This window comes from Ambystoma mexicanum, chromosome 8 (genome assembly GCF_040938575.1).
Source record: "Ambystoma mexicanum isolate Mex_15411 chromosome 8, UKY_AmexF1_1, whole genome shotgun sequence".
NCBI classification, from domain to species: Eukaryota; Metazoa; Chordata; class Amphibia; order Caudata; family Ambystomatidae; genus Ambystoma; species Ambystoma mexicanum.
Genome location: NC_090929.1, coordinates 592,189,876 through 592,214,785, shown reverse-complemented (window position 1 = coordinate 592,214,785; position 24,910 = coordinate 592,189,876). Strand labels below are relative to the sequence as shown.

Here is a 24,910-nt window from a genome sequence, read left to right as displayed (position 1 = left end):
CCCGTTTTGTCCCATGCACCGGTATCCCCACAGCATCTGTGTTGGATGACCTGTTTTTTCGCCATGTGTTTTGTCTCTTTCGGTTGCCTTCCATTGTGGTTTCTGATCGTGGTTCTCAGTTTACTTCACATTTCCGGCAATCCCTCACAAAATTGCTAGGCATAGACTTCCGCTATTCCTCATCTTATCATCCAGAGACAGACGGGCAGACCAAATGGGTCAATCAGACTATGGAGCAATATCTACGCTGTCTCTCTTTACAACATCAACATTCTTGGCACCAGCTCTTACACATCGCCGAGTTTGCCTATAACAATGCACCACATTCTTCCACTGGCACGTCACCCTTCTACTCACTGTATGGTGAACACCCTCATGTCCTGCCCTACCCAGACCTCTCCCTTACTCATCTGTCCGCCATTACCACTTGTATGAGGACAAGAAAGACGTCCACAATCAGACGTTAATGCACCTTAGAGAAGCGCAAGACTCCATGCGCCAGAAGGCCGATAGAAAACGTACCGTAGCCTCCATGTACACCGTGGGAGATAGAGTATGGCTCTCCACAAGACACTTACTTATACCGGGTTGCCGGAAGCTACTACCTCGTTTTGTTGGCCCTTATCAAGTGACGACAGTCATCAATCCAGTGACCTATGGTGTCTCCCTACCTAGTGCATGGCGTATCCATCCTGTCTTTCATACGTCTCTCCTCAAACATTGCCCTGCTTCCATGTGTATTGTCCTGCCCCAATCACCTGTGATGAAGGGTTCCTTGGTAGAATACAAGGTTAGTGGAATTCTGGGGTCTCCTATCTGCAGAGGGCGCCTGTACTATCTGGTGGACTGGTTGGGGTGTGGTCCAGAGGAGAGGTCCTGGGAACCCGCTAGCGAGGTACATGCTCCGCTCCTAGTATCACGTTTTCACAGGGATTTTCCTCATAGCCCACGTGGATGTGGGCCTTTAAGGGGGGGCTCTGTCATGCAACCTCTTACCTCTACTATGGTGCGGCGTCTTGCTGTGGGTCCGGCCCAACATCGGTGGAGGTTGCGCTTGCCCTCGGCCCCCGGGCCTGCCTGCGGGTCAAGCTTACCTGTTGCCGCCATGCCTCGCCAGCGCTTTTTCGGCCCCTCGGCCTGGCGGCATCCGTGGCGCTGCTGGCCTCGTTATGCTTGGAGGTGGCCATGGCGCTTGTTGTCCGGATGGAATCTCGGCCACTCACGTGACCGCTCGCGTGACGCTCCACAACATAGAAAGTGGTTGTGCGTCAGTCACGTGACGTGAGTCTAATAGATCACGTGACTTAGAACAGCCATCATGTGACCAGGAAGTCACGTATAAAAGAAGCCTAGTTCATTTGCTCAGTGCTTCTCAGCTGTCCTGACGGCGTTTGGTGACTCCTGGATTTTGAATCTGTCATTTTCTTGATCTCTGGATTTTTTTACCTTGTTTCTGGTTCTGGACTGCTTTGGATTTGCCCTCTTGGATTTGATGATATTTGGACTGCCACTTTGAACTGCTGCTACTTCTGGCCTTTGTATTCCTGGACTGCCTTTTCTTCATGTTTTGATATTTGGCCTTTTGAAATCCGGAATCAATTTTCAGGAATCAAGCACCTTTGCCTATCACTGTCCTGAACCAAGTTGTGCTCACGGTGGACCCTGTGATAACTGAGGTATCTTCCATCTCCTCTACTTTCATCAAACACCTACACTTACAGGGGGAACAGTTAGGTTTAAGGCTGTCTTTGGTCATCCTACGGGTAGGTGCCCTTGTCTTTTCGTTCCATACCTTGTGACAGTCATAGTGTTTGTACATTGCATTGTATACCTAACCCAGTGCTTTACTTTGCAGCTATCCGGGAGCCAGAGTTCCTGTTCCACCCACCTGTGGCCTCAATAACCGGTCAGCGAATTGTTGCTATCTCCCTGACTGGTACTTGGGGATGTAGGTTTACTAATCCACGTGGACCTCAGATCTTCACACCGGTCCACTATCAGTTTCTTCTGACTCACCGACTGTGCTGAACTCGTTGGTGTTTCTTTTGATGCTGGTGTCAAGGACGGTTTGTAAGGTGGTAATATGGAGTAGCTCTTTGACTTCTGCCATACGTTTGCTCAAAAAATTCTGACCTGATCAGTTTGTTTTTATTTGGGAACACCAACCCTGGAAAAATATGTAGGAGATGTTTAATGATTTGTTGTATGGTATTTTTTCGGATTGTGAATGGTTCAAGGTACCTGGTTGCATAGTAAAATATCACAAGGACATATTTGTTGCCTAGTTTGGGTGTTTCTAGAGGTCCAATGATGTCCATTTGATCCTTGAAAAGGGGACTTCTATGATTGGTAAAGGATTCAGAGGGGCAGGTAATGGGATGTGCGAAGTGGTTTTCTCACATATTTCAGATATCTGAATAAAGGTTTTTATATCAGCATATATACCTGGACAGTAAAACTTCCCACTGATAAGTGCCTGAGGTTTGCATTCTCCTAAGTGTCCCACGGTAAAATGGGATTGCGCAATCTCTAGTAAAACCTTTCTGTGGGCCGTGAGGAGTACTAACTGTGTTTTTACTATGCCTTCTGTAGATGTTTCTCTCCTATATAACAATCCCTGCTTTAAGAAGAAAAAAGGGCTTCCCTTCTCTATACCTTCTCCTTCCGGAATAGCTTGTTAAAACGCTTCAGCGAGAGCTGGATCATTTCGCTGGGTGAAGGCTAGGTTGGGATAGCTAGAAGGCTCTTCTCCCTTCCTTTCTTCGATGTTAAAAGTTTTATCAGCTTCCCCAAAGCCTAATGTACCTCTTTCTGTTTCATCTGGTTTGCCTTCTTTAAACTGAGGAAACAGAGCCCTTTCCAAAATTCCTTGAGCAACTTGATCCCCACGATGTACTTCAAATAGGATTTCACCCTGATTCTGTAAGAGAACCTTTACTTCTCCCCATTCTCTCGGGTTCGATGATGCCGGCTAAAACGTCTATACCGAACTTCCATACTAAACCAGATTTTGGGGCCAACCTATGTAACACCCCAGAGGTGGTATCAAAACCCAATCTGTAGGAATCATTCCTCTTTTCCCAGTAGGGATAACAGCTTCCCTACTGCTACAGATATCGAAACCTATTGATTATTTCATGGCAACAGAGGGGCTAGAAGCTATATGACTACTTTTTAGAAATTGTAGGGTTCCCCAATTAGTTTCAATTGAGTCACATCCCACAGCTGACACCATATGTAAGGAAGGCATGGTATCAAAGCAAGACAGATGCAAGTAATCACAGTTCAGGTGAGTTTATTAAACTGTAAAATGGTTGAGATAAACACCTAATCTAAACCTAAATCTAAGATGGGAGCAAGCTACGACCATCAAATAATAGTAATACAGTCCTAATAGTGTCTAGTCAAATAATCGGCCTATACTAAAATAAAATTGACAATCCTTACCGCTATGCTACAAAATAGTGTGGGATAATGTTGACAAGAAAAGAAAGAAGTGTTTACCAAATGATAAGTAAGGATGTTATGGCCGGGTTCTCCCTTCCCTGTGTTTTAGCACAGAACAAGGTGGGACTCTTGAGCACAGCACACTCCTGTCCTTCTTCAGCTCGAGCTTACAGTTCCTTTCCTCTTTATCAGGGCCTTCTGTGCCCAAGTCTCTTTCATGCAAAGTATTTTGCCTCAGAGAGCCTGATATACCAAATACAATAAGATAACAGTTCCTTCGGTTAATCTCCACATCGGGTGATTATCCGTCACCCTTGGATCTCCTCAGCCAGGATCCTATCCTTCTCTCAACAATAGCCTCCCTCAGCTCCCACAGACCAAAACTTAATTGTTGACATCCTTCAGTCGGGTTCACGCTTGTTGTCACAATTTTCAAGGGTGTGTCACTATTCACTCTAATTCACAGGCATCCCTCAGTCGGGTTCACAGTTGCCCTTATCACACAGTTCATTTAGTTTCCACAACATGTCAAAGACTTTCGACTGTACGAGGGATTTGGCTTCACCCTTGTATGACCACTTTGACACCTCATGCCGGCCATGCCTAAGGCCTCTTGGTATTTTTAGTTTCCACAATGGTATCTCCAATCATTCTCTTTGTTCAGGAGAGGGCGATCAGCCAGTCCTTCGAATGAACACCCACGTGGTGCCGGACCACTCTGTTTCTGGTATAAATTTTCCTCACAACAGACCTTTGTCTATTATCTTCTTTCTTTATATACAATGTTGCCACTACAATCTTGAGCCTAACACAGTCCCGTCCACTATCAGTTTCTTCCGACTCACCGGCTGAGCTGAACTTGTTGGCATTTCTTTTGCCGCTGGAGTCAAGGACGGTACCACGATGGCGATCGCTTCTCCCCGCCCTGGCTATCAGTGCGGGAGGGTCCCATGTACTAATGACATCCGTCACACCACTCTCCAGCTGCGATTCCCAGTTTTACGTTTCCTTTTTCTGAGGCTTCACGGGTCTAGGTTGAAAAGGGCAAGGGCGATTCCCTCCTGGTCATCCTTTCCAGTTACCTTGCCCTTCTCACCATTTGAACTTCCACCCTGGAATAGCTGCTTCCTCGTGCGGTCGGCCTTGCTCAAAGTGTGCTCTCGTGCTCTGCCTTTTATCCCTGTGGGGAAGGGAAAGGGCAGTCAGGTGTGTGTAGATATTGGCAATTGCCTGACTCTCTCTGACCATTGAATCGGGACATATTAGGTAAATGGCTCTGGTGTTAGTCTGTTATCGCTCACAGTGTGAGAAAATGTTTGTGTCGGAAAAGGGCAGGGGTAGAGTTTCTAAATATCCTACTGCGCAGGATCGGGAAAAGGTGTCAAAAGGAAGGGGATAACGCATCTCACCCTTCATTGTCCCACTTTCACTCCCCGAAGACCCCCCATACAGGTGATCCTCCCACACTGGTCCCTCCCTCCAGTAACTGGATCCAATATCGATGGCCGTGTCCTGGCCACCTGGATGACAGATCTTCGGGGACTAGCGGGTGAGACACCCTCAGGTTTCTCACAGTGGATTGGGTGCACATGTGACTTGATTTCCATTACCTGTATGCCTTAACTGCCCTGTATTTTTGGAAGAATGTCTGCCCATTTTCAGCAGTAGTTTGACAGTATTTCAACTTGTAATGCAGTGGAAATAACATTTTGTATCTTGATGGTAATTCCGCCTGTGAAATTTGCACCAATGGTAATTCCGCCATATGTTGGTGGTAATTCCACTGGCCCTATTTCTGCCAACACTATTTCCGCAAGCAGAATTAGCACCCTTTTTCATGAACCCCTAATTCGGCGGTGTGGAAAAAGTGGCAGTAATTCTATTACTGCCACTTTTACTACACACCGCCCAACTCGTAATAAGCCCCTTCAAGTAATATTAAAAAACAAATTAACATTTTACAAAACGTAATTTCAAGTACATATATAATTTGTATTTTTCTAACATAATAATGCAATTATTGTGACATGACCATGAGGAGAATTTGTGACACATACAGAAGTACTGTATAATTTTACTTCAGGATTCATCATATTTATTTTAAAATCACAAATTGTCCTTTTGTTACAAACCTGAAAAGAATGTGGGCCGCTAAATCAACACTGCCTCTTGTTCTACAGATCAAAAATATCTTGAAAACAAGTTCTTCCATCTGAAATCTAGAAGACCACTCATTTCTGTGGGTGCAGATGTCTTAACCACTTAGCATTGGCCCAATCACATCTTGACTACTCAACTCTATCGCCTTGGGTTGCTCAAGTACCTGATCAATGATTCCAAAGACTTCAAAAATGACATGGACAGCGTAACAGAGAACATCCTTTTGTGCATTTCCAGCCTTCTACTACCGTGGAACCGGACTTCACCTTTCCAAGGATCAGTACTGCCCTCTGAGAGACTGCTCACCCAGTGTGGTCATCATCAGCACTACTCATGCTCACCCCAAAGTGCAATCACACGTGCAATGGTTGCTGCAGCTTTCCATTTGGGCCACCACCGACATTGAATTCATTACCATTATCATTGTGAAGACAGAAAACCATATAAAATGTTGGAAACCCCTAGAAACATGACTTTTCTATATATATCTATATATATTTCATCTAGCCGCCATATTTGTTAGTTCATCGTGAACACTGGTAAAGTCCTGCCTTTAAAAAGTATTTCCCAGGGCTTTAAGTGGGCCAGGGCTGGCCTGGGCTCAGCCACGGCAGTCTCCAAATATTGGCATTGAGTCAGGGCTGTGCCAGGGCTCCCCAAACTGACTTTTCTGACCAGATGTATTCCCTACAGTAATGCAAATGAAAATGAGTGTGAATACTCCTCTTCAAAAGTAGATGTCACTTTCAGCCATGTTTAGAGCCATAAGTTAAAGAAATGTGCTTGTTTTCAAACACTGAATGGAAATTATAACAGAATGCATTTTTTACAGCACATATTAAAGAATTGTCATTATAATGATTTTAATTTGTAAGAATCATGGATTTCTTTCAAAAGACCTCTTGGATTGGATGATCCACTGACCTGTTTTGAGTTAATGTTCTATTTTATATTTGAATATATTTAGTTTGGTAAATAAATATTTGTGCACACATTCATGATATTTTAATACATCTTTAAAGTCAAATGTACTCCTTTTTATTGCACATTTGAAAGCTTGATTGGTGCTGTTGGGTCACACCTCTAGTTACATAGGCCCTACCACTTTTAAAGGTTTATTATCTACTTGATATGATATGGCACTTATATCGCGCCTATACACAAGTGTTTTAAGGTGCGCCACGTGGGAAGTGATGCTGCGCAAGAGCCTTTTTAGGACCCGCCCCCAAATATTGCATTATGATGAGTTACAGCACCCCCCCCCCCCCCCCCCCCATCGTGTTCTTATCCCACTTAAAGCACTGGTAATTAAATAATACAACTTACATTTGAAGCAATTACTTATCAACTCCGCATGGCTGGGTGCCAAGTCAACCCTTTTACCATCTAAACTTGTTACCAATCTTTAAGCTTCGTATTTTTCTGAATGCTTTGTGCATGAACCTCAGTGGACTGATTCCATGTAGATCGGGCTCCTACTCATCCATTCCCAGCCGCTTAAACCAGCCAAGTTTGATTCAATTGCAGAACTCTGCTTTTCAGTTTCTAACACGGTGGTGCACTTGAAGTGAATTTACGACTAACACGTGAAACACCATTTGTTGTATTGGCGCATTATAAATACCCAATCAATAAAAATAAATAAATAAGCATGCACAATTCACTTGCGATGCATTTGGCAAACTGCCAAATGTGACACAATAGCCAGCTGCTTACAGTCGGGTATATAGCCTAAAGGCTATACTGCATTACGCTTTCTTAATATCTGCAACCTAGTGCCGATGGCAGCTTCGTCAAAGCGTTGTTTTCATGGTTTCATGACTCATCCACCAGCCCAAACCTCCCCAAAACACAGCACGTTCAGCATCGTCAGTTTATAGAGATAAACCAAATACAATCGAAATGGAAAACAGATTAGGACATTTTCGAGCACATAACATGAAGTACCCATAATTTCAGAGAACATAATTCTCTCACATCAGAAGGTGCCGCTATTTAAGAGTCCATCTCTAAAGTCGCATCACATGTAGAGCAAAGGACAGCTTGTACTACTAAAATAAACGTGTGCCTTACCTGCCAGCAGTCTGTCCAAAGAGAAGCGATAGTGCCCGCCATTGCAAACGCGCCGCAGAGCATCGAAAACAAATGCAGTTCGCTGCCCATTTCATAGGTCCGAAATGGAGATGTTTTATTTACTCTGAATTTTATTTTTCCGTTTGAAAGCAGTAACGCTCCAACATCCGGGCTCCTAGGTAATCTTCGGAGAAAGCTTTTGGCATTTACAAAGTCTAATAGGAATGTCCAGGGCTGCCTGTTTCATGACCCTGCGTTATATCAGCGGAGCCGGCTTGCGGGTGGGAAGCTTGCTTCGATTGAACCAGACATGATTTGCCTATATCGCTTTAAGAACTCCGATGGTAGATAAGCAGCGTGCAGGCAAAATTCATACATTGGTTGTGGACAGGAAACAATCAGGGTTGCGTGACTAAATTGCAGTGCACAACTCCACTTCCAAATGTCAAGCAGAACAAATGGGAAAACCCAGGAGCTACAGAGCCTGCCCAGTCTAACGGAAACCTGTTCACACTCTGCAGAGATCTGCACTTTAAAAACGAACACGAAAAAAAACAAATTTCATTGCAACGGCTTTTTCTGTCTCCATGAGGTGTGATTTTCTCTTACAGAAGAAAAAATGCATGTCTCAAAATAAACAATTCTGAGGCCTAAGACACCCAGTGCCTGATTTACAAAAGCTTTCCAAGCCTCAATTCATAACCATTGGCAATCGTATGTATTTGGCAACATGCCTGTGCCCTTTCCTGTTCATTATGTGCATCTAATGGAAACCCTCTATGTTGCTTAAAAAATGAAAGATACAGGAAGAAGGGGCAAACTATGAGAGATATGATAGTTGGCATAATGGATTGGAAATATGGTACCTTCTTAAGAAAATTCGTTATGCAGTTGTCAAAAATCTGATATTTAACAGACGTCGCAGGCTAAGGGGGTCATTACGAGTTTGGAGGTAGCCATGGTGCTATTAGCCGATTGGCACCGACAAACTAATGTCGTCGGGTGGTAATTCATAAATCATGGCTGCATCCACAGAATTGTGGGTGACCAGATCCACAGAGTGACGCTGATCACCCTCAAGGAACTGCTGGATTACGAACAGAAAAGGGCGTAACGACTTTGCCTCGCTCGTTATCTACCATCCCCACTGTAAATCTTACGCAAGATTGCTAGAAACCTCCAACCTGATCTCCAGATAGACCAAAAGTTGAACAAAGACTTCCCAAAACACATCTGGCCAATCTTCAGAAACCTAACAATTTGCAAAAAATGATTGTCAAAAGCCCATTTTCAAATCCAACAACAAAACAAGGGAAGCAGCCGTGCCAAAAAAATGCCAAAAACCAATGAAAAACCTCTTCCCACATCATTGGATGAAATTAACAGACCACACAGCAACCAAATCTTTAAACTATGTGGTTCTTTCACCTGCACAGCCACTAATGTAGTGCATGTGATAACATTCCCTAAATGCCCAGCTGGGATTTTCTATGTTGGTGGAACCAGCCAATCACTCTGGTAACGAATGAATGTGCATCCCTAAAGCAACACCCACAGAAATAAAGACCTCCCTGTTGGGGAACATTTGTATGCCCGAATGCACTGTATTAAGGTATTAAGGCCCTCATTACGAGTTTGGCGGTAACCATGGCGCTATTGGCGGCATGGCTGCTGCCGAAATCGCGTCGGGGTCCGGGTCCTCGGAATGAGGATTTACCGGGCCATTCCGAGTTTGGATGGCCCGGTAATTCCTCACTCAAGGACACGGACACGGTTCATCCCCATTCCCATTTCAGCCCCTATAGGGCTGAAATGGGAATGGGAGAGGGAGCAAACAACGGGCCATTACGAGATGGCCCATTGTTTGCTCCCTCTTCCCCTCGCGGGACCCGGTAAGCACGCCTGGTTTTCCCAGGCGTGCTTACCTTGTCCCGCGAGGGGAACTCGTAATGCGGCGGTACGGAGTGAACGGCGCCGGCACCTTTTACGGCGCCGTTTACTCCGTACCGCCAGGGTCGTAATGAGGCCCTAAGTGTGCCTACCCACGATGGGAACTTCAAACATTTGAATTTCAAGATGATGCAAGCCTTCAGCACACTACAAACTGGATTGATTAAGCACCAGAGTTTTATGCCAAGCTATCCAACACGAATCCTCATTGCTCTGAATTCCCCTCTAATACTGCACCCAGGTAAATACTTGTTCGTGCTCCCCAAGCTGACACAGACCCCCCAAAAGAAGAGCGGACCTATCACTATGTAATGTAATGCAATTTGTCATTTGTATAGCGCCTTTTCCCACTGGTATGGCCTCAAAGCGCTATTGGTTGAATGATCTTGGGGCAGTGGCATAGCACAAAATTTGGGGGGCCCCTGCGAGGCATGTTTTTATTTTAGTTGCCCAGCAAATATTAGTTTGAAATCATCATACCAATTCTGACAGGGTATGTTATACTTTAGACCATGCCTGCTTATTATTTTACCTCCATACTGTTATAGTTCCCTAACAAACCACTTTGAGCTTATGTTTTCTGTGTCTGGTGAGTGATCCCAGTCACCAACATGACACTTACCATAAAATGTACACAAGTGCCATCGTTTACTGTGCTTACTTGCAATCAACCTGCTCTTCCCTATGTATATTGTCTGACCATCACGAGCTGTCTTTTATAAACGACCATGTCTTTGGAGCAGTTGTATTTTACATCACGATATAAATGTATGAGTAACCTGTTGCTTCCTCGCACACACTGTACCACGCTACGGAAATGAAAGGGGTCAAAAAGAAATCAAAGCGTATTCATTTTGTCACCAAATTCACTTTTCCCCGTTAGCCACCATAAAATGCAAACACACTTTTCCTGTGTTAACTTGTACTCAAACTGTTCTTCCCCATCAGTGAAGGAACTGTTTCTCTTGTAGTATTACTGCCTGAGGAAGAGACACATGTTGCCTTGAAAGCTAGCAGACAAAAACATGGAGTTAGCCCAACAAAGGTACCATCTCCGCAAGATCCTGTATTGTTCTTTGTATTACTTTTACCCAAAAACAACAACCTGTCCTCATTAAGGTAGTCAGAAATTGATCAGCCAGACTGGTTGCTGGTAACCTACTCTGGGACTCCATTTCTCCAAAGCTGAAAATACCCTATTAACTGCCTCCAAACACCCATATCACCATTGACAGAATTAGCTTTACAGCCCAATGTATCCACACAAAAACCCGAAAAGCTAGAGCATTGAAACATAACACTCCACATCTGACCACCATATTCTGATCAACTAACCCAACTCATCAACGTGACAACGTAATACATCTTCGAAGCAAGTTGACTCTTTGCAGGCCAAGTATTTGCAAATATTGTTTATTCTTCAGTAAACAACACAAGAGATAAAGTGCCTCTGCTTAGAAAAGCTCACCTCTTCTGCAGACTATATGGGAACACTCGATTACTCAAAGAAGGTCCTTTAAGCGCTCGAGTACACACATTTGGAATATGGAAATACCACTATTCCTTCAGAATAATAAATGGCACCATAGCCATTGCTCAGTGGACAAATGGCTCTCATCAATGAGTACCATGTGATGTTAAGTGTCCCCTAGAACAGATATTTCAATCCAGAGCCTTGCATTCTTGAGCACAACACTACAAAGTGTTTTGTAGTTAATTTCAAAAGAACGTATATATAATTGTGTGATATAAATCTATGCTTTATATGCTTTATAATGTATTTGTACATGCAATATACATTCGTACGAAAGGCCATGGCTAGTGGACCTCAATGAAACCTAGTGGGCAACATGTTAAAGGGCCATGGCGAAAGGCCATGGCTAGTGTGCCCAAAAGAACCCTAATTGTGGGCCATGGCCAAAGGCTGAGGCCACTTGTGAAGGCCGAAGGCAATGTCTAGTGGGCCCGTTTAGGAAACCCATTGGAGCAATAACTAGAGTGGCCAGGACCAAATGCTGTGGGCACTGGGCATTACCAAAGGCCATGGCTAGTGGGAATGGAAGAAAGCTATTAGGGCAACATGTAAAGGGGCCACGGCTGAAGGCCAATGGTCATGGGCAAAGCCCATAGCTAGTGAGCGGAAAAGAAAGGTAGTGTTTTAAATGATAGGCCCTGAATAGCAGGTCTGAAAGACAAGTATAGTTGGCCGTGGCCACCTAGCAGCCCTGAATGAACTATATTGGGGAAAAATGTACAGTGGAAACAGCACTTAGTGGGTAACATGTCAAGGCGCCATGGTGAAAGTCTGTGGACAAAGGCTATGGCTAGTATACCCAAAAGAAACAGAGTGGTGTGGCCATGGTCAAAGGTCATGGCTAGTGGGCCCGTTTAGGAAACCTACTGGAGCAATATGTAGAATGGCCATGGCGAAAGGCCGTGGGCACTGGGCATGGCCGAAAGCCATGGCTAGCTGGACCAGAAGAAATCTATTGGGGCAGCTTGTAAAGGGGCCACGGCTGAAGGCTGGGGCCAATGGTTATGGGCCATGGCCATGGCTAGTGAGCGGGAAAGAAAGGTAGTGTTTTAAATGATACAGTGGGCACTGGTATCCCTGGCTAGTGGACTGGAAAACCATGCATTGTGGCCACGGCAAAGTTGTGTTGCCACCTAGTGGGTCCAAAAGAAAGATATTGAGGGAACATGTACAGTGGACATGGCCAAAGGCCATGGCTAGTGGCCCATAGAAAAGCTATGGTATAACAAAACCCTCGAAAGTCACTGAAAAAACTGTTGTTAAGGTGTAGTTAAGTTGAGCAGATTTAACGCAACAAAGCCCTTAAAATTGAGTGAATGTGGGAAGTCATGACCAGCTTAACTCGGCACGTTCCTGTTGGTGTCCCCAATAATGCCATGTTCCCCATAATGCCATTTTGTACATCAATGTAACTCCCTTCTCTTATAATATGATATGTGCTCATGGGCTTTGCAACGGGAATGTGCCGCGTTAAGCTGGTCATGACTTCCCACATCCACTGAATTTCAAGGTTTTTTTGCATTAAATCTGCTCAATTGAATTACACTTTAACTAAAAACACTGTAAAACACTTTATCTGGAAATACTTTTGTGCAGGCACATACAAAAGTCCAATAAAATAAAAACAAAATAAAAATAAGTTTTTTTGTGAATATATACACACACACATATGCATATATAAGCTTGAAGCATCGAGAAAGAGAGCGAGAAATACTGCATCAGCATGTGACAATGTGGGGACAGTGAAAGGGAGCATGCTTCAACAACAGGACTGTGTTGTGAAGCTCTCAGATTATACCTCTGCAAAGGCAGAACATTCAGTAAAGCAAGCTCGCTTGCTGCCCTTCTAAAACCATTGACAAAATAGAACTGTGCAGCGATCGTGAGGCCCTCTTTAGACAACTCAGATTAAAGGGATTCTTTCATGACAAACCGGATGACAGCCAGGACAACAAAAAAATGTCAACATCTGGGACACAAACAAAGCCAGAAAACAAAATGCCAACTAGACTCTGGACATGAGGCGCAACCCAAAGCTGGATCAATACATTGAAAGCTTCAGACATAGAGCAAACTGAGCCATTCTGGTCAAACGCGTGAAACATTCCTATAACCTGACACCTCCAAAAAAAGGGGCTGTACAATCTCTCAACAAGAGTATTACAATCAAACCAGCTCACAAAGAAAGAGCAGTTGTCATAATGAACACAGGTGACTATGTGCAGGAGGTGCACAGACAACTTTCTGACACAAGCTATTGCAAAAAGCTGCAGGAAGACCCAAATGAAACAATATATAAGAGCACTCAACAAAATCATCACGAAACCTCAGAATGACTTCCAGGAAAACATTCAGGGCCTAATAACAGCAGGCCAATACTTGATACTTTCTACATGCTCCCCAAATTTCACAAAGAAAACCACCCTGGACGACCAATCATCTCTGGGTCAGGCACACTGACTGATAACATCTCAGGCTGGGTAAAGAACATTATGAAGCCACTGGTACGAGAACACCCAGCTGCATCCAGGACACAGATGAACTACTCAACAAACTGAATGATATAGGGCCCCTCCCGAGAAGCACATTACTGGCAACCATGGATGTGGAGTCACTCTACACAAAAATTCCCCACATCAATGGCACTGAGGCATGTAAGAATGCTCTTGGCAATCAAACCCCACTTGCTGACACCATATGCAAGTGCATAGAATTCATCTTCACCCACAGCTATTTCACATTTGCTACTGATTCTTATCTCCAAATGATTGGGTTGACCATGGGTACTCAAATGGCGCTGCAGTATCCAAATGTATTTGTGGCACAATTAGAGACATCTTTCCTTGGCAGCTGTGACTGCGGACATTTGAGATACCTGCTTTACATCTCTGATATATTCCTGATTTGGACTGCTCGGGAACGGGGCCTCCTAAACTTCCACGGAAGATTTAATGACATGCAACTATCAACCTCAAACTCTCCTACTCACTGGAAAAAGTTTATTTCCTCGACACCACCATAACAATAAAAGTTGGCCAGCCACAGACCACAGTATATCGCAAACCAACCGACCATGCTAGCTACTTGAAGAGTGACAGCTTCCACCCAATGCACAAAAAACATGCTACAATATTCAGCAAAGCGTTAAGATACAATTGAATATGCTCAGACACAAGGGTCAGGGAAAAACATACACACTTGAAGATCAGACTTCATAAACTGTGGATACAAGTAGAGAATTGTGGGCAGCAAGATTCACAAGGCAACACAAATCTCTGCAAAAAACCTCTTAGAATACATAGCGAAAAGAATCACAAACCCGTGTGCCACTGGTTGTCACATACAATCCAGAGTTGGAAGCCTGCCACAATATTGCTAAGGAACTCTAACCCATCCTGCAACAAGATGAACATCTGAGAGAAGGTTTGCCTGAGATTCTCCTGCCAATCTGAAGAGAATTATGTTAAGAAGCAAACTGCACACAAATAATACAGATTGTGGAACTGTGCCTTGGAGAAACCAAAGATGCCTAACCTGCTAACATATAAATATTTCCGACACAATCAAGATACCCCACACAGAGCAGGAGTACAAGATTATGGTGTGTTTTACATGTGCATACAGAAATATGTTTACTTGATTATGTGCGTGAAATGTCCTAGGAGGAGCTACTGTGGTGGGGAAACTAGTCAACCTCAACATAAACGCATGAACCTCCATTATCGGACAGTCAAGCGATGCACAACAAGAGTCTAGTTAGTGAGCATTTTTCAGAAGCTATTCCTAGCCTTGTTCATCTCAAAATTGCTGTACTCCGGAGTTACATCCAGACAGGGAAAGCCAGAAAGACCTATGAATTCAGAAGCATGCACATGTTCAATACACTGGCAGGGGGCTTGAATAGACATCGTGGTTTCATGAGTCACTATCCCAACTAACAGACTCTCACTGTTTGCACCCATAGAGATACAGTGATCACAGCACTCAGACCTGACACGTTCCATGCAATTACTGTTGTCTCCAGTGATGGCATCATTGATGTGATTTGTAATGTCCTCATTGCTCATACAGCATGAAATTAGTGATGTCATCAGTGATGTGATCTGTGATGTCATCATTGTGGTCATAGTCTGCACAACAGGGGGAGAGAAGTTAAGGTGGCTTTAGCCGAATTTGCAGGGTTGTGTTGAATTATGTTCTCACCTTAAGGTCCCTGAAACTAAAGTGGTTTCCGTGAATTTCAATGGTTTTGTTAATCCATACATAATTAACATTAATAATACAGACAATTCAGCTAATCAAAGAACTGTATTATCTCTAGGAAGTAAAATAAAGAGCAAATGGACAACCACATTTCCCCAAATAAACCTGTTCTTAGAAAAAATGAGTTTGTATATGTGCTTAACTTTTTAAAGTGTTTACATTTATATGTGCTTTTTCATTAATATTTATTAAAGTGTTACAGTAACTGTCAATATATTTTAAAATAAATATTTACAAGACTACTGCCCATATATATGTAGCTAAATATATATAAATTTTTAAATATATATATATATTTTTTTTTTTTTAAGGATTTATAGCCGCATCTACCAAGGATACCTGCGCAGATACATACAGCAATGACTGGGGGAGGGGTAACCCGAGTGTGCCAAATGAGCCAATAGAACATCGACATCCTTCAACACGGCTAGGCATCTTTGCGTCTAATACGCCAGCTCATGGGGTATCACATGCTGCGGTTCCACGCATACAAGTTATACACATCAACAAACGATCCAATCACACATTGCGAAGTATCGACGTGAGTACGCCCATGCCGTTTGACGTAACCTGCAAGTGCGAAATAAGCAAATGGGATGTCGAACTCCTGTAGCGCGGCTATGCTTCTTTGTGCATAATGCATCAGCCAATCATAAGACGCGCTGCAGCTCTGCACATACACGTGACATTGATACGCGTCAACAAACTATCCAATCACACCTTGCGCTCTATCGACACCCATGCCGTTTGTTAAGATCCGCACACACGATACGATCCAATCAGACAGCCCAGCAGTCTGTAGCCACGAATAATCACACCCACAAAAAATATTGTTGCATTAATCATTGTCTTCTGTACTTGCTAGTGAAAGGGTTTCTGAGTAACTGCAAGCACTTTTGGCACTTTATCCCTTAAACTCTTCATGCTTTTTACCCAGTTTTCCCAAAATCCAATTTTTCCTTCGTCTATTTTTTTTTTATTTTTTTTTTACTTAGTCTTTTTTTGCAGCATTGTCTTTTTCGTGTTGTTATTTTAATTCTTTTATCTTTTCCTCCCTGGTAGGACATTCCAACAACTCCAGCCACGACAGTAGGAGCCGTGAGGATGATGTCATCATTTGGGTCGACAATCCTTCACCACCAAGGAAGAAGCAGACAGCAATGAAAACAACTGCAGACAGTTGGTGCTTCTTTAACGTAAAGCAACACTTGTCCAGAAAAGAGGTAGAGAAGGTACTGTGCACCTTGTGCCATAAGACTCTATGCCGTGGGCCTTCCGATATCCCGTCTCAAAGTCTAGGAACATTGAAAATGATCAACCATCTGGTGTGAGTCCACTGGGATGATGTCGATGATGAATATCGTAAAGCCCATGAACATAACAAAAGAAAAATGCATGGGGCCCGTTCCTTGCATAGACTAAGATCAGCACCACATGCAGAACCATCCACCAGTGCATCAACAACGCCAACTGGAAATGAAGCCTCTACATCAGCAGTGGTATCCACTATACTGACTCCTCTGATACTGACACCTGACCTTTCCAGGATGCAAATCATGTGTAAGGGATGCTGGGAATGGGTAGTCAAGGGAGATGCCACAATTGAGCAATGGCTGAAGTTAATGACTGAACATCAGATTACCTGTCATGCTTAGTATTTTGTTTTAAGTGGCAATTTCCCCCCTTTTTTGACAAATATTTTAAAACATATATGTTGGATTTTATTTTAATTCCCTTTGTTATATGTTTCACGCTTATGTATTTTCTCCCCTATTCCACCCTCCTCTTTCCATCCCACAAAACAGCCCTTTTAAGGGCCACCATTTACGTTACAAAAATAGATAAAATTGAACACAGACTGCAAAAATATATTACAATATATATTGTCATTTATTTATGCAGTTTCAGTACTCAAAATTCCCAATTGTTGCCTGTGTCTGCAGTGAACACCCAGACATCATACTAATTAATTGTGGAGGCAATGATTTGGGGAATGTACGAGGGTGTCCCTTAGTTTAATGATGAAACAAGACATGGGAAAACTAATGGAACTATTTCCTCACACCATCTTTATCTTTTCCAATCTCACTCAGAGGCAAACATGGAGATGGACCACCAGATTTAATGGTAAAATTGAGAAATCCCAGAGAAATGTTAATAAAGCAGTTTCTACATTCATGACAGACCACAAACAATTATGGATTGTGAACAACAACATACAGTTCTACATGGCCAATTTCTATAGACATGACAGAGTACACCTAACCGATTAAGGAAATGCAGTGTTCTTTCATAACATCAAAACAGTACTCCTAATGTGCTAAGGTTCTACACTCAGTGTACCCCAAAACAGTCTACGTATATAAAAAAAAATGCAATAAATAATAACAAAAAACATTTTTTACTGTAACCATGGCTACAGTTCATGGACTTTCATCATAACTGCGGTTACAAAACGTCAGTTGAAAAGGGACTGACATCAAGTTTTATACTACAATCCAACTTAAATGATCAATACAGAACAATCCTACTGGTATACTTATGTAAAGTAACAGAAAAATAAGAAACCATAGAAACAGACATAACAGTAAACTAGATAGGCAAACATTGCACACCCTCATAACATAATAACATAAGTTAGAATACACAACCTAAAACACATTGCATGGTGCATCTAAAACTAGACTACAATTGCTACTTTTTATATTAATTTTGTTAAACTATTTTCTTCTATCTTTCTCCAAAGTCTCATATGCTCAGAAGTCTGAAAACACATACACATCCAAAATAAAAAAGACACTAATATCTACCAGGTCACTGACCGAGGCCTTTGGCCATGGCCAGTGATTTTTCACCCTCAATGTCACAATACCTAAACAAGGTACTTTCAAAAAATATGTAACACTGACACTGACTGACACTCCAAACTATATAGCCGCCGATACCAAAGTACACATACCCTCTGCTATCTTTATTCCTTTGTAGCCTCGGATATTGCAGAGAATATCGGCAAACTGCTTTCCTGCCCCCTCACCTCACAAAGTGACTCCCTCATCTGTGCCAGATCCCCCCTCTCCCCAGATGGCCTCATCACCTCCCCTGCCCACTCCCTTTGCCCCACAACACACACTGCTTCTGTGACGCAGTTTGCTATGAGATCGCCTATTCGTGGGTATAGCCGCGGCTACAGAAAGCTTTGTATTGCAAACTTGGTCGCTGTACCCCCTGCAACGCCCACATTTCACTCAGTGTCCTCTAACCATCCCCCCACCTCTACCCTGATGACTTCTGCATGTTTTTTGACCGGCAAATAGCTTTTTGCTGCGTTTCATTTGCACATAACCTCGGCTATAGATGCAAATATCTCTCGCATTGAGAGAAAAACAAGATCGCAGTTGTTTCATTTCTGAAAACCATGATCCCGAAATGCACCAGGTGGGATATAACTATAATTTTTGAGGAACGGGGCAGTGCCTTTTCTGTCGAATTTGAACATAACTAATGTACGGAAAAACCCCAAACCACGCATTGGATTGCGAGTCAATACTTAGTGCCCAAGTTGTTTCGGACCTGGTCCAAATCCATCCAGCAGTTTGGGCTGTGCCCTTTGGCAAAAATGTACCTTTTTTGTCTATGGGAAAATGAATGGGAATAAGGCAACACTTTTCTAAAAAATATATATATTTGACGCTTAATAACGTTTACATTTGTTAATGATTCTTTACCAAACTTTGCAATCTCTGGGGACCCGCAGACATTTAATCACTTTCGAAATTTCGGCTAAATCTGTTACTCGAATCAAAGGTTATTAACAATAGAATTTTGAGGGGTTCCTATGTGTCTCCAACTCACCTTAACTATAGGGCGGCAACTGCTGCCCATATATATATATATATATATATATATATATATATATACATATATACATATATATGTATATATATATATTACACGGCCATGTAGTGGCCGTGCAGTTATGGTTAAGTTGCTGTTTCCACAGGAAGAGCACTTTTTGGGCGGCTTATAACATCGCTCCCCCTGGACGAATCCTCACCAAACTTTGCACAAAGAGTATATGGCCCACTCTGTATTGTTTTGCACAGTTTGGTAATGTTTGGACTAGGGGGGGCAAAGTTATAGGTGGAGTCCCAAAACCTCTTTTTTTCACATAGACTGAATGGGGGAAAACTTTGCGCACGGTCACAGACCAAACCGCTGGACGGATTTGCAACAAATTTGAGGCAGGGGCTTGGGCACAAAAGCGTGCTTTTGCAAATTTTGTGACAATCCATCCAGTAGTTCCCTTAAAAACGATCAAAAAGTATGTTTCTAAAAATTAGTGATGTCTATGTCCGCTCCACGGTCACACTTCCCTGTTCGCTCTGTGGAGAAGATTGCAATTGGCTATTCCATGGCGTGCTGCCCGCGACCATGTTGCGCTTCCAATGATTTGTTGTGGGACAGCGTGAAGTGCGTCGTAATCTTTCGATACGTCCACCAGGTTTACTTCGTTTTTTGTTGAACGCGAACATCGGCGCTACCATACCTAAATGAAGAAGGCACCAATGTACTTGTTACACTTATAGAACACCATTTCAAAAGGTGAGCGTTAATGAGACGTGGTAGTAGAGAGTGAAACATTGAAGCATTCTTATTAGCACTGTCATACGGTAAAGTGGGACTTGCTACTCATTGTACAAAATACATTTACTGCATCCATTTCACAATACATAAACAGAATTACTGTGATCACGCTGGCGTCCTACTGTTTGAAATCTCAGCCAGCCACCTGCACTATTTCGTACACACAGCCCTTCTGCATGTGTACGGCAGTAGCGTTTCCCATGAATAGCCGCTGATATGTTGTTGCAAAATGAGAATGTATTTGCATTCGGAGTGAAGGCCACTGCATTTTCTCTTTTCAACACAAGCTCAGTACGGCCGCATAATTATCGACACCCATAAAGGTCCCTTGTTTTTAACCTTGAGGTACAGGGAAAGAGTAGAAATAATGTAGGGAGTAACAGTTTGAAAAACATATTGTTTGATAAGGTTATGCTTCAAAAACGTTTGCACCGACCATGAGAAATTAGTTCCTGAACAGGCAGTCTTTCACATACACTAGTTTCTGACTACAGCGAACGCAATGGAGGCGCTCCACATCATGTAAGTGTATTTTTGCTGCCTATATACCGAATTGACGTTATTTTTTAGTTTGTAAAAAAAATATCTTTGCCCTAATGATTTACAAGTTTTATGTGCCGTTGCAATTTTTTTCCTATTATGGACATTGCACATTGTCACCGTTTGTAGGGTGCCACTACATTTCCCCAAATTAAAATAATATTTATTAAAAAAGGTATGTGTTACAATTTTGTTTTGTGCACAGGTTGTGCACTGATACACGTTTTATTTCCCCTTCCACCGCGCAGCTACTTTCAAACAAAAATTGTATTATTAATAACGACGTTCCAGCTTTCTGTGCCGTTCGATTTATTATTCCAATTATGGATATAGCACATTGTCGCCATCCCTAGGTTCCCACTTCCTTTCCTCTTATTGAATTAATTTTTTACTGAAAATGTTATGTATTACAACTGTCATTTATACTAAGGTTGCATATTCATAGGCCCTCATTACGACCCTGGCGGAAAGTGACTGACCGGACCGCCACAGCGTAAATAGCGTTTCCGCCATTGCACGATGGAGCAAAGTGCGGCTCATTCCGACCCATCGGGCACGAGCACCACGCCATGGCGGAAGTGCAAAGTCCGCGATGGTGGAAATGACCCCAAAACGGCCCACACCGCCGCCGTACGGCGCCCTAGGTGCAATACCGCCACCCATCTCAGCGGACACCGCAGTGAGCGCCAACCGGAAAGTACGGTGACCGTAAATATACGGAAACGGAAGTAAAAGCATGGTCCCGGAACGGGAAACATCACGCCGTACACCTATAAAACCACTAAATCCACACAACCATTAAAAATACTACCCTGAGACACATCCCAACCCGTCATCCACCCTAGTGAAACCAAGAAAAATGGGAAAAGTAGCGAAGAAAGCGTGCGACCGCAAGCGGCAGGTCCACTTCTCCCGTGAGGAACTCACCGTACTCACAGAGACCCTCCAGGAGAATGCAGCCGCCGTCTTCTCCACGCAAATGACCAGGACGGCACTTGCGAACAAGAAGGCCATATGGGCCCTGGTGGCACAGCGGGTAAGTGCGGTGGGGACCGCACCCCGCAACCCACAGCAATGCAGAAAGCGATGGGACGACCTGCGGATACGCGTCCGTAGCATACTGTCTGCCAACCGCAACATTGCCACAGCCACCGGGGGAGGATCGGAATCACCCATCAAGTTGACCCCCTGGGAAGAAATCTGTGCCTCCACCATAGGAATGGAGAGCATAGAGGGAGTCGGAGGGATGGAGAAAGGAGTGCAGACATCCGAAGAATCAGGTAGGTGGCCCAAATAAAACAATGCCAAAACCACAATGTCCAATCATGTGAAGTACCACGTGCCCACATAGTGCAACAGTAACACATGTCCAGGAGAACGTCCACATACATAGGCCTGATAGCACACTTCAAAACTCACATCAAATACATAAATAATTAAAAATCCTAAAAACACCCTCTACACGTGCAGCAGGCACACCCTAACTGCAGGCTGCCAAACAACTGCACCCTCACACCACACACAAATGAAACCACCTCCAAGGCCCCGACCCAAATCACCCTCAGGTACCACCCCAATGCATGTGATACATTGCCATTCCAATTCCCACAGACCCATCAATAACGCTCGCCCTCCTTTACTCCACCACAGGGTCCGATCCAAACGACGAGCTCCAGGACACCCCTACCAGCACACCTGCAAAGAGGGCCAAGACCAACGGCCAAAGACCCTCCACCTCAGCTGCACGCATCAAGACACGGCAGCAGCACAAATCAAGTGGCAGCACAGAGGAGGGAACTCCAACAGGCACCCCAGCAGCCAGCATGCCCACACCACCACCACCACAGGTCCCCCCAATGGATGCCACAGTAGGCACTGCTTCTGGTGGCAGCAGCACCATAGGTGACACTGCATTAATGGCAGCATGCTCCGACACAGAAAACGGGGATGTCGAAGTCAGATCCATCCATGACCTGTCCCAATCCCCCTGTCTGTTCCATCCCGTACACCATGAGGATACCACGCAGGGGCACCCACAAGACGACGACTGGCCATCCCCCACAAGCCCTGTGGCAGGGCAACATGAGGCGAACAGCCACTCTGTGACACCACCGCAAATGGCCATGGCCCAGCAGAGGCAACAGTCCCTCGACCAGTTAATCGTGCAACAGCAGCAACTGGCCACGCTCCTCAAGGACCATGCCGATGAATGTGGGGGCACTAAGGCAGACATAGAAACATCAACTGAGACACTTAGGGCAGAAATGGAGAGAAGTACAGAGACACTAAGGGCACAAATGGAGAGTAGCACCGAGTGCCTGAGAGTCCAAATGGAGAGTAGCACCGAGAGCCTGAGAGTCCAAATGGAGAGAAGCACCGAGAGCCTGAGGGGGGAACTGCATGCGACGTCCAAAGACGTATGTGCCGAACTTGCCGCAGTGCGCCGTGTGCTCACTGAGCTCTCACAAACCCTTAGGGACATGCATGGACGTGAGCAGGCAGAGACATCATCCGTTGCAAGTTCCGTCCAGGGCAGCCCCCAACGTAGATCTGGGAGGAACCTGCGCTCCACAGGCAGGGGTGCCCCTGATACCCGCAGAGGGGGCTTGCAATAGCGACTGCCCACTGACAATGAGCATCTCTGGACACTGGTGTTCGGGGGGGAGGTAGGCGGGTGGAGGGGGGGTGTTGGGCTCACTTGGGTGGCGGGTCGATAGGGTGTTTAACATGATATCACATTTGCCATAAACAATGCACGATCAACCAATGAGATGTGTGGACATTGATCTTTGTGTACAAGGCCATTATAGGCGTACAGTCCATATTGTGCATGTACCATACACACACAGTGCCACGAGTCCCGTGTCCATGTATCAGCCACCAGGCGTGAGTGCTAGAAGCATGCATCTATGAGATGCTGACGAATGTCACGGCCCTCCTGTGCCTCGCAGACTCCTTGAGGTGCTGCCACATCCCCACCCTCATCATGACCATCTTCAGGTGCTTGCAGTTCTGTGTCAGGGGGCATGGGCACATTTCTACGTACGCACATGTTGTGTAGCATGACACATGCCATCACCATCTTCGCAACCTTCACATGGCGGTACAGGAGTGCCCCGCCAGACCTGCTGAGGCACCGGAAACGAGTCTTCAGTAGGCCGAATGCCTGTTCTATGACTACACGGGTACGTGAGTGGGCATGGTTGTAGTCCTCCTCATGCTGGTCCCGTGGGTTCCGGACTGGTGTGAGGAGCCATCTCTTCAGTGGATATCCGGCATCACCTGTATGTGGACGATAAATGAATCATGTGGAATGCCATTGCTACGTACGCACCCCCCCCCCCTTCCTGCCAGGTCATTGCCGCATCACATACCCCACATCATCATGCATGAAATGAGACTCACCGAGTAGCCAGGATCTGTTCCCTGCGTGTCGCTCCATGTAGCGTGGTATTGTAGAGTTCCTCAAGATCATAGAATCATGGGTTGATCCAGGGAATCGGGCACAACAATGTGTAATGATCCTGTTGGAGTCACACACCATTTGTACATTCAGAGAATGAAATTGTTTCCGGTTGCGGTACTGGGCCTCCATGGCATGTGGGACGACCAATTCCACATGGGTGCAGTCGATGGCACCAATGCAACCCGGTATGCCGGCAAGTGCATGGAATCCCACTTTTGTGTTCGTAATTTCCTGCTCCGAGCCTGGTAGAGAGATGTAGTCGTCTGCGTGCTGCAGGAGGGCATCGAGCACTTGCAATAGTGTCCGTGAGAACAGTGGCTGTGAAATGCCATGCAACTGTCCGACTGTGTGCTGGTAGGTGCCTGTGGCCAGGAAGTGGAGTACAGACACCACCTTCAGTAGGGGTGGGATGGCGGTTGGGCTATCTATCATGCTGACAAGGTCAGCCTGTGTCATGTCCACAATGGCGGTTATGGTGTCCCGGTCCAAACGGTAGAGGGTGTGGATCTGCTCATCAGTGAGGTTGAACGGATGTGCTCGGAGGCGTGGGATTGCGGGCTGCCTGCGTGGTGGTAGTGGCTGTGCTGGCGGCCCTTGCTGGCCCTGCCTTGCCCTCCTCCTCCTCCTGCGTCTCCTCCGTGCGGCCGGTTGTAGTTGGTGTTCGTCTTCTTCTTGAAGTTGGAGTACCTGCAGTGCTATCAGGTCCCCCAGGGCCAACATAGCTAGTCCTGCCGGTAGCATTTCGGAGTGGTTGTGGGAGGAGACTGGGCGTGCAATTTATGTGTTTTCTGGCTGTATGGCCTCCACCTGTGGTGATTCATTCCACCTGTGCA

The 24,910-nt window shown here is 44.7% G+C and overlaps 1 protein-coding gene across 1 annotated transcript in view; it reads right to left on the bottom strand.

Annotated features, from left to right (window-relative positions):
- LOC138473635 (claudin-16-like) overlaps nucleotides 1-8,103 on the bottom strand; it is a 195,295-nt gene extending 187,192 nt beyond the window's left edge. The window contains exon 1 of the mRNA XM_069612169.1: nucleotides 7,681-8,103. Coding sequence (XP_069468270.1) covers nucleotides 7,681-7,770 — 90 coding nt within the window. The 5' untranslated portion in view covers nucleotides 7,771-8,103. The remainder of the gene's footprint in view (nucleotides 1-7,680) is intronic.
- Between the last annotated feature and the right edge of the window lie 16,807 nt (nucleotides 8,104-24,910).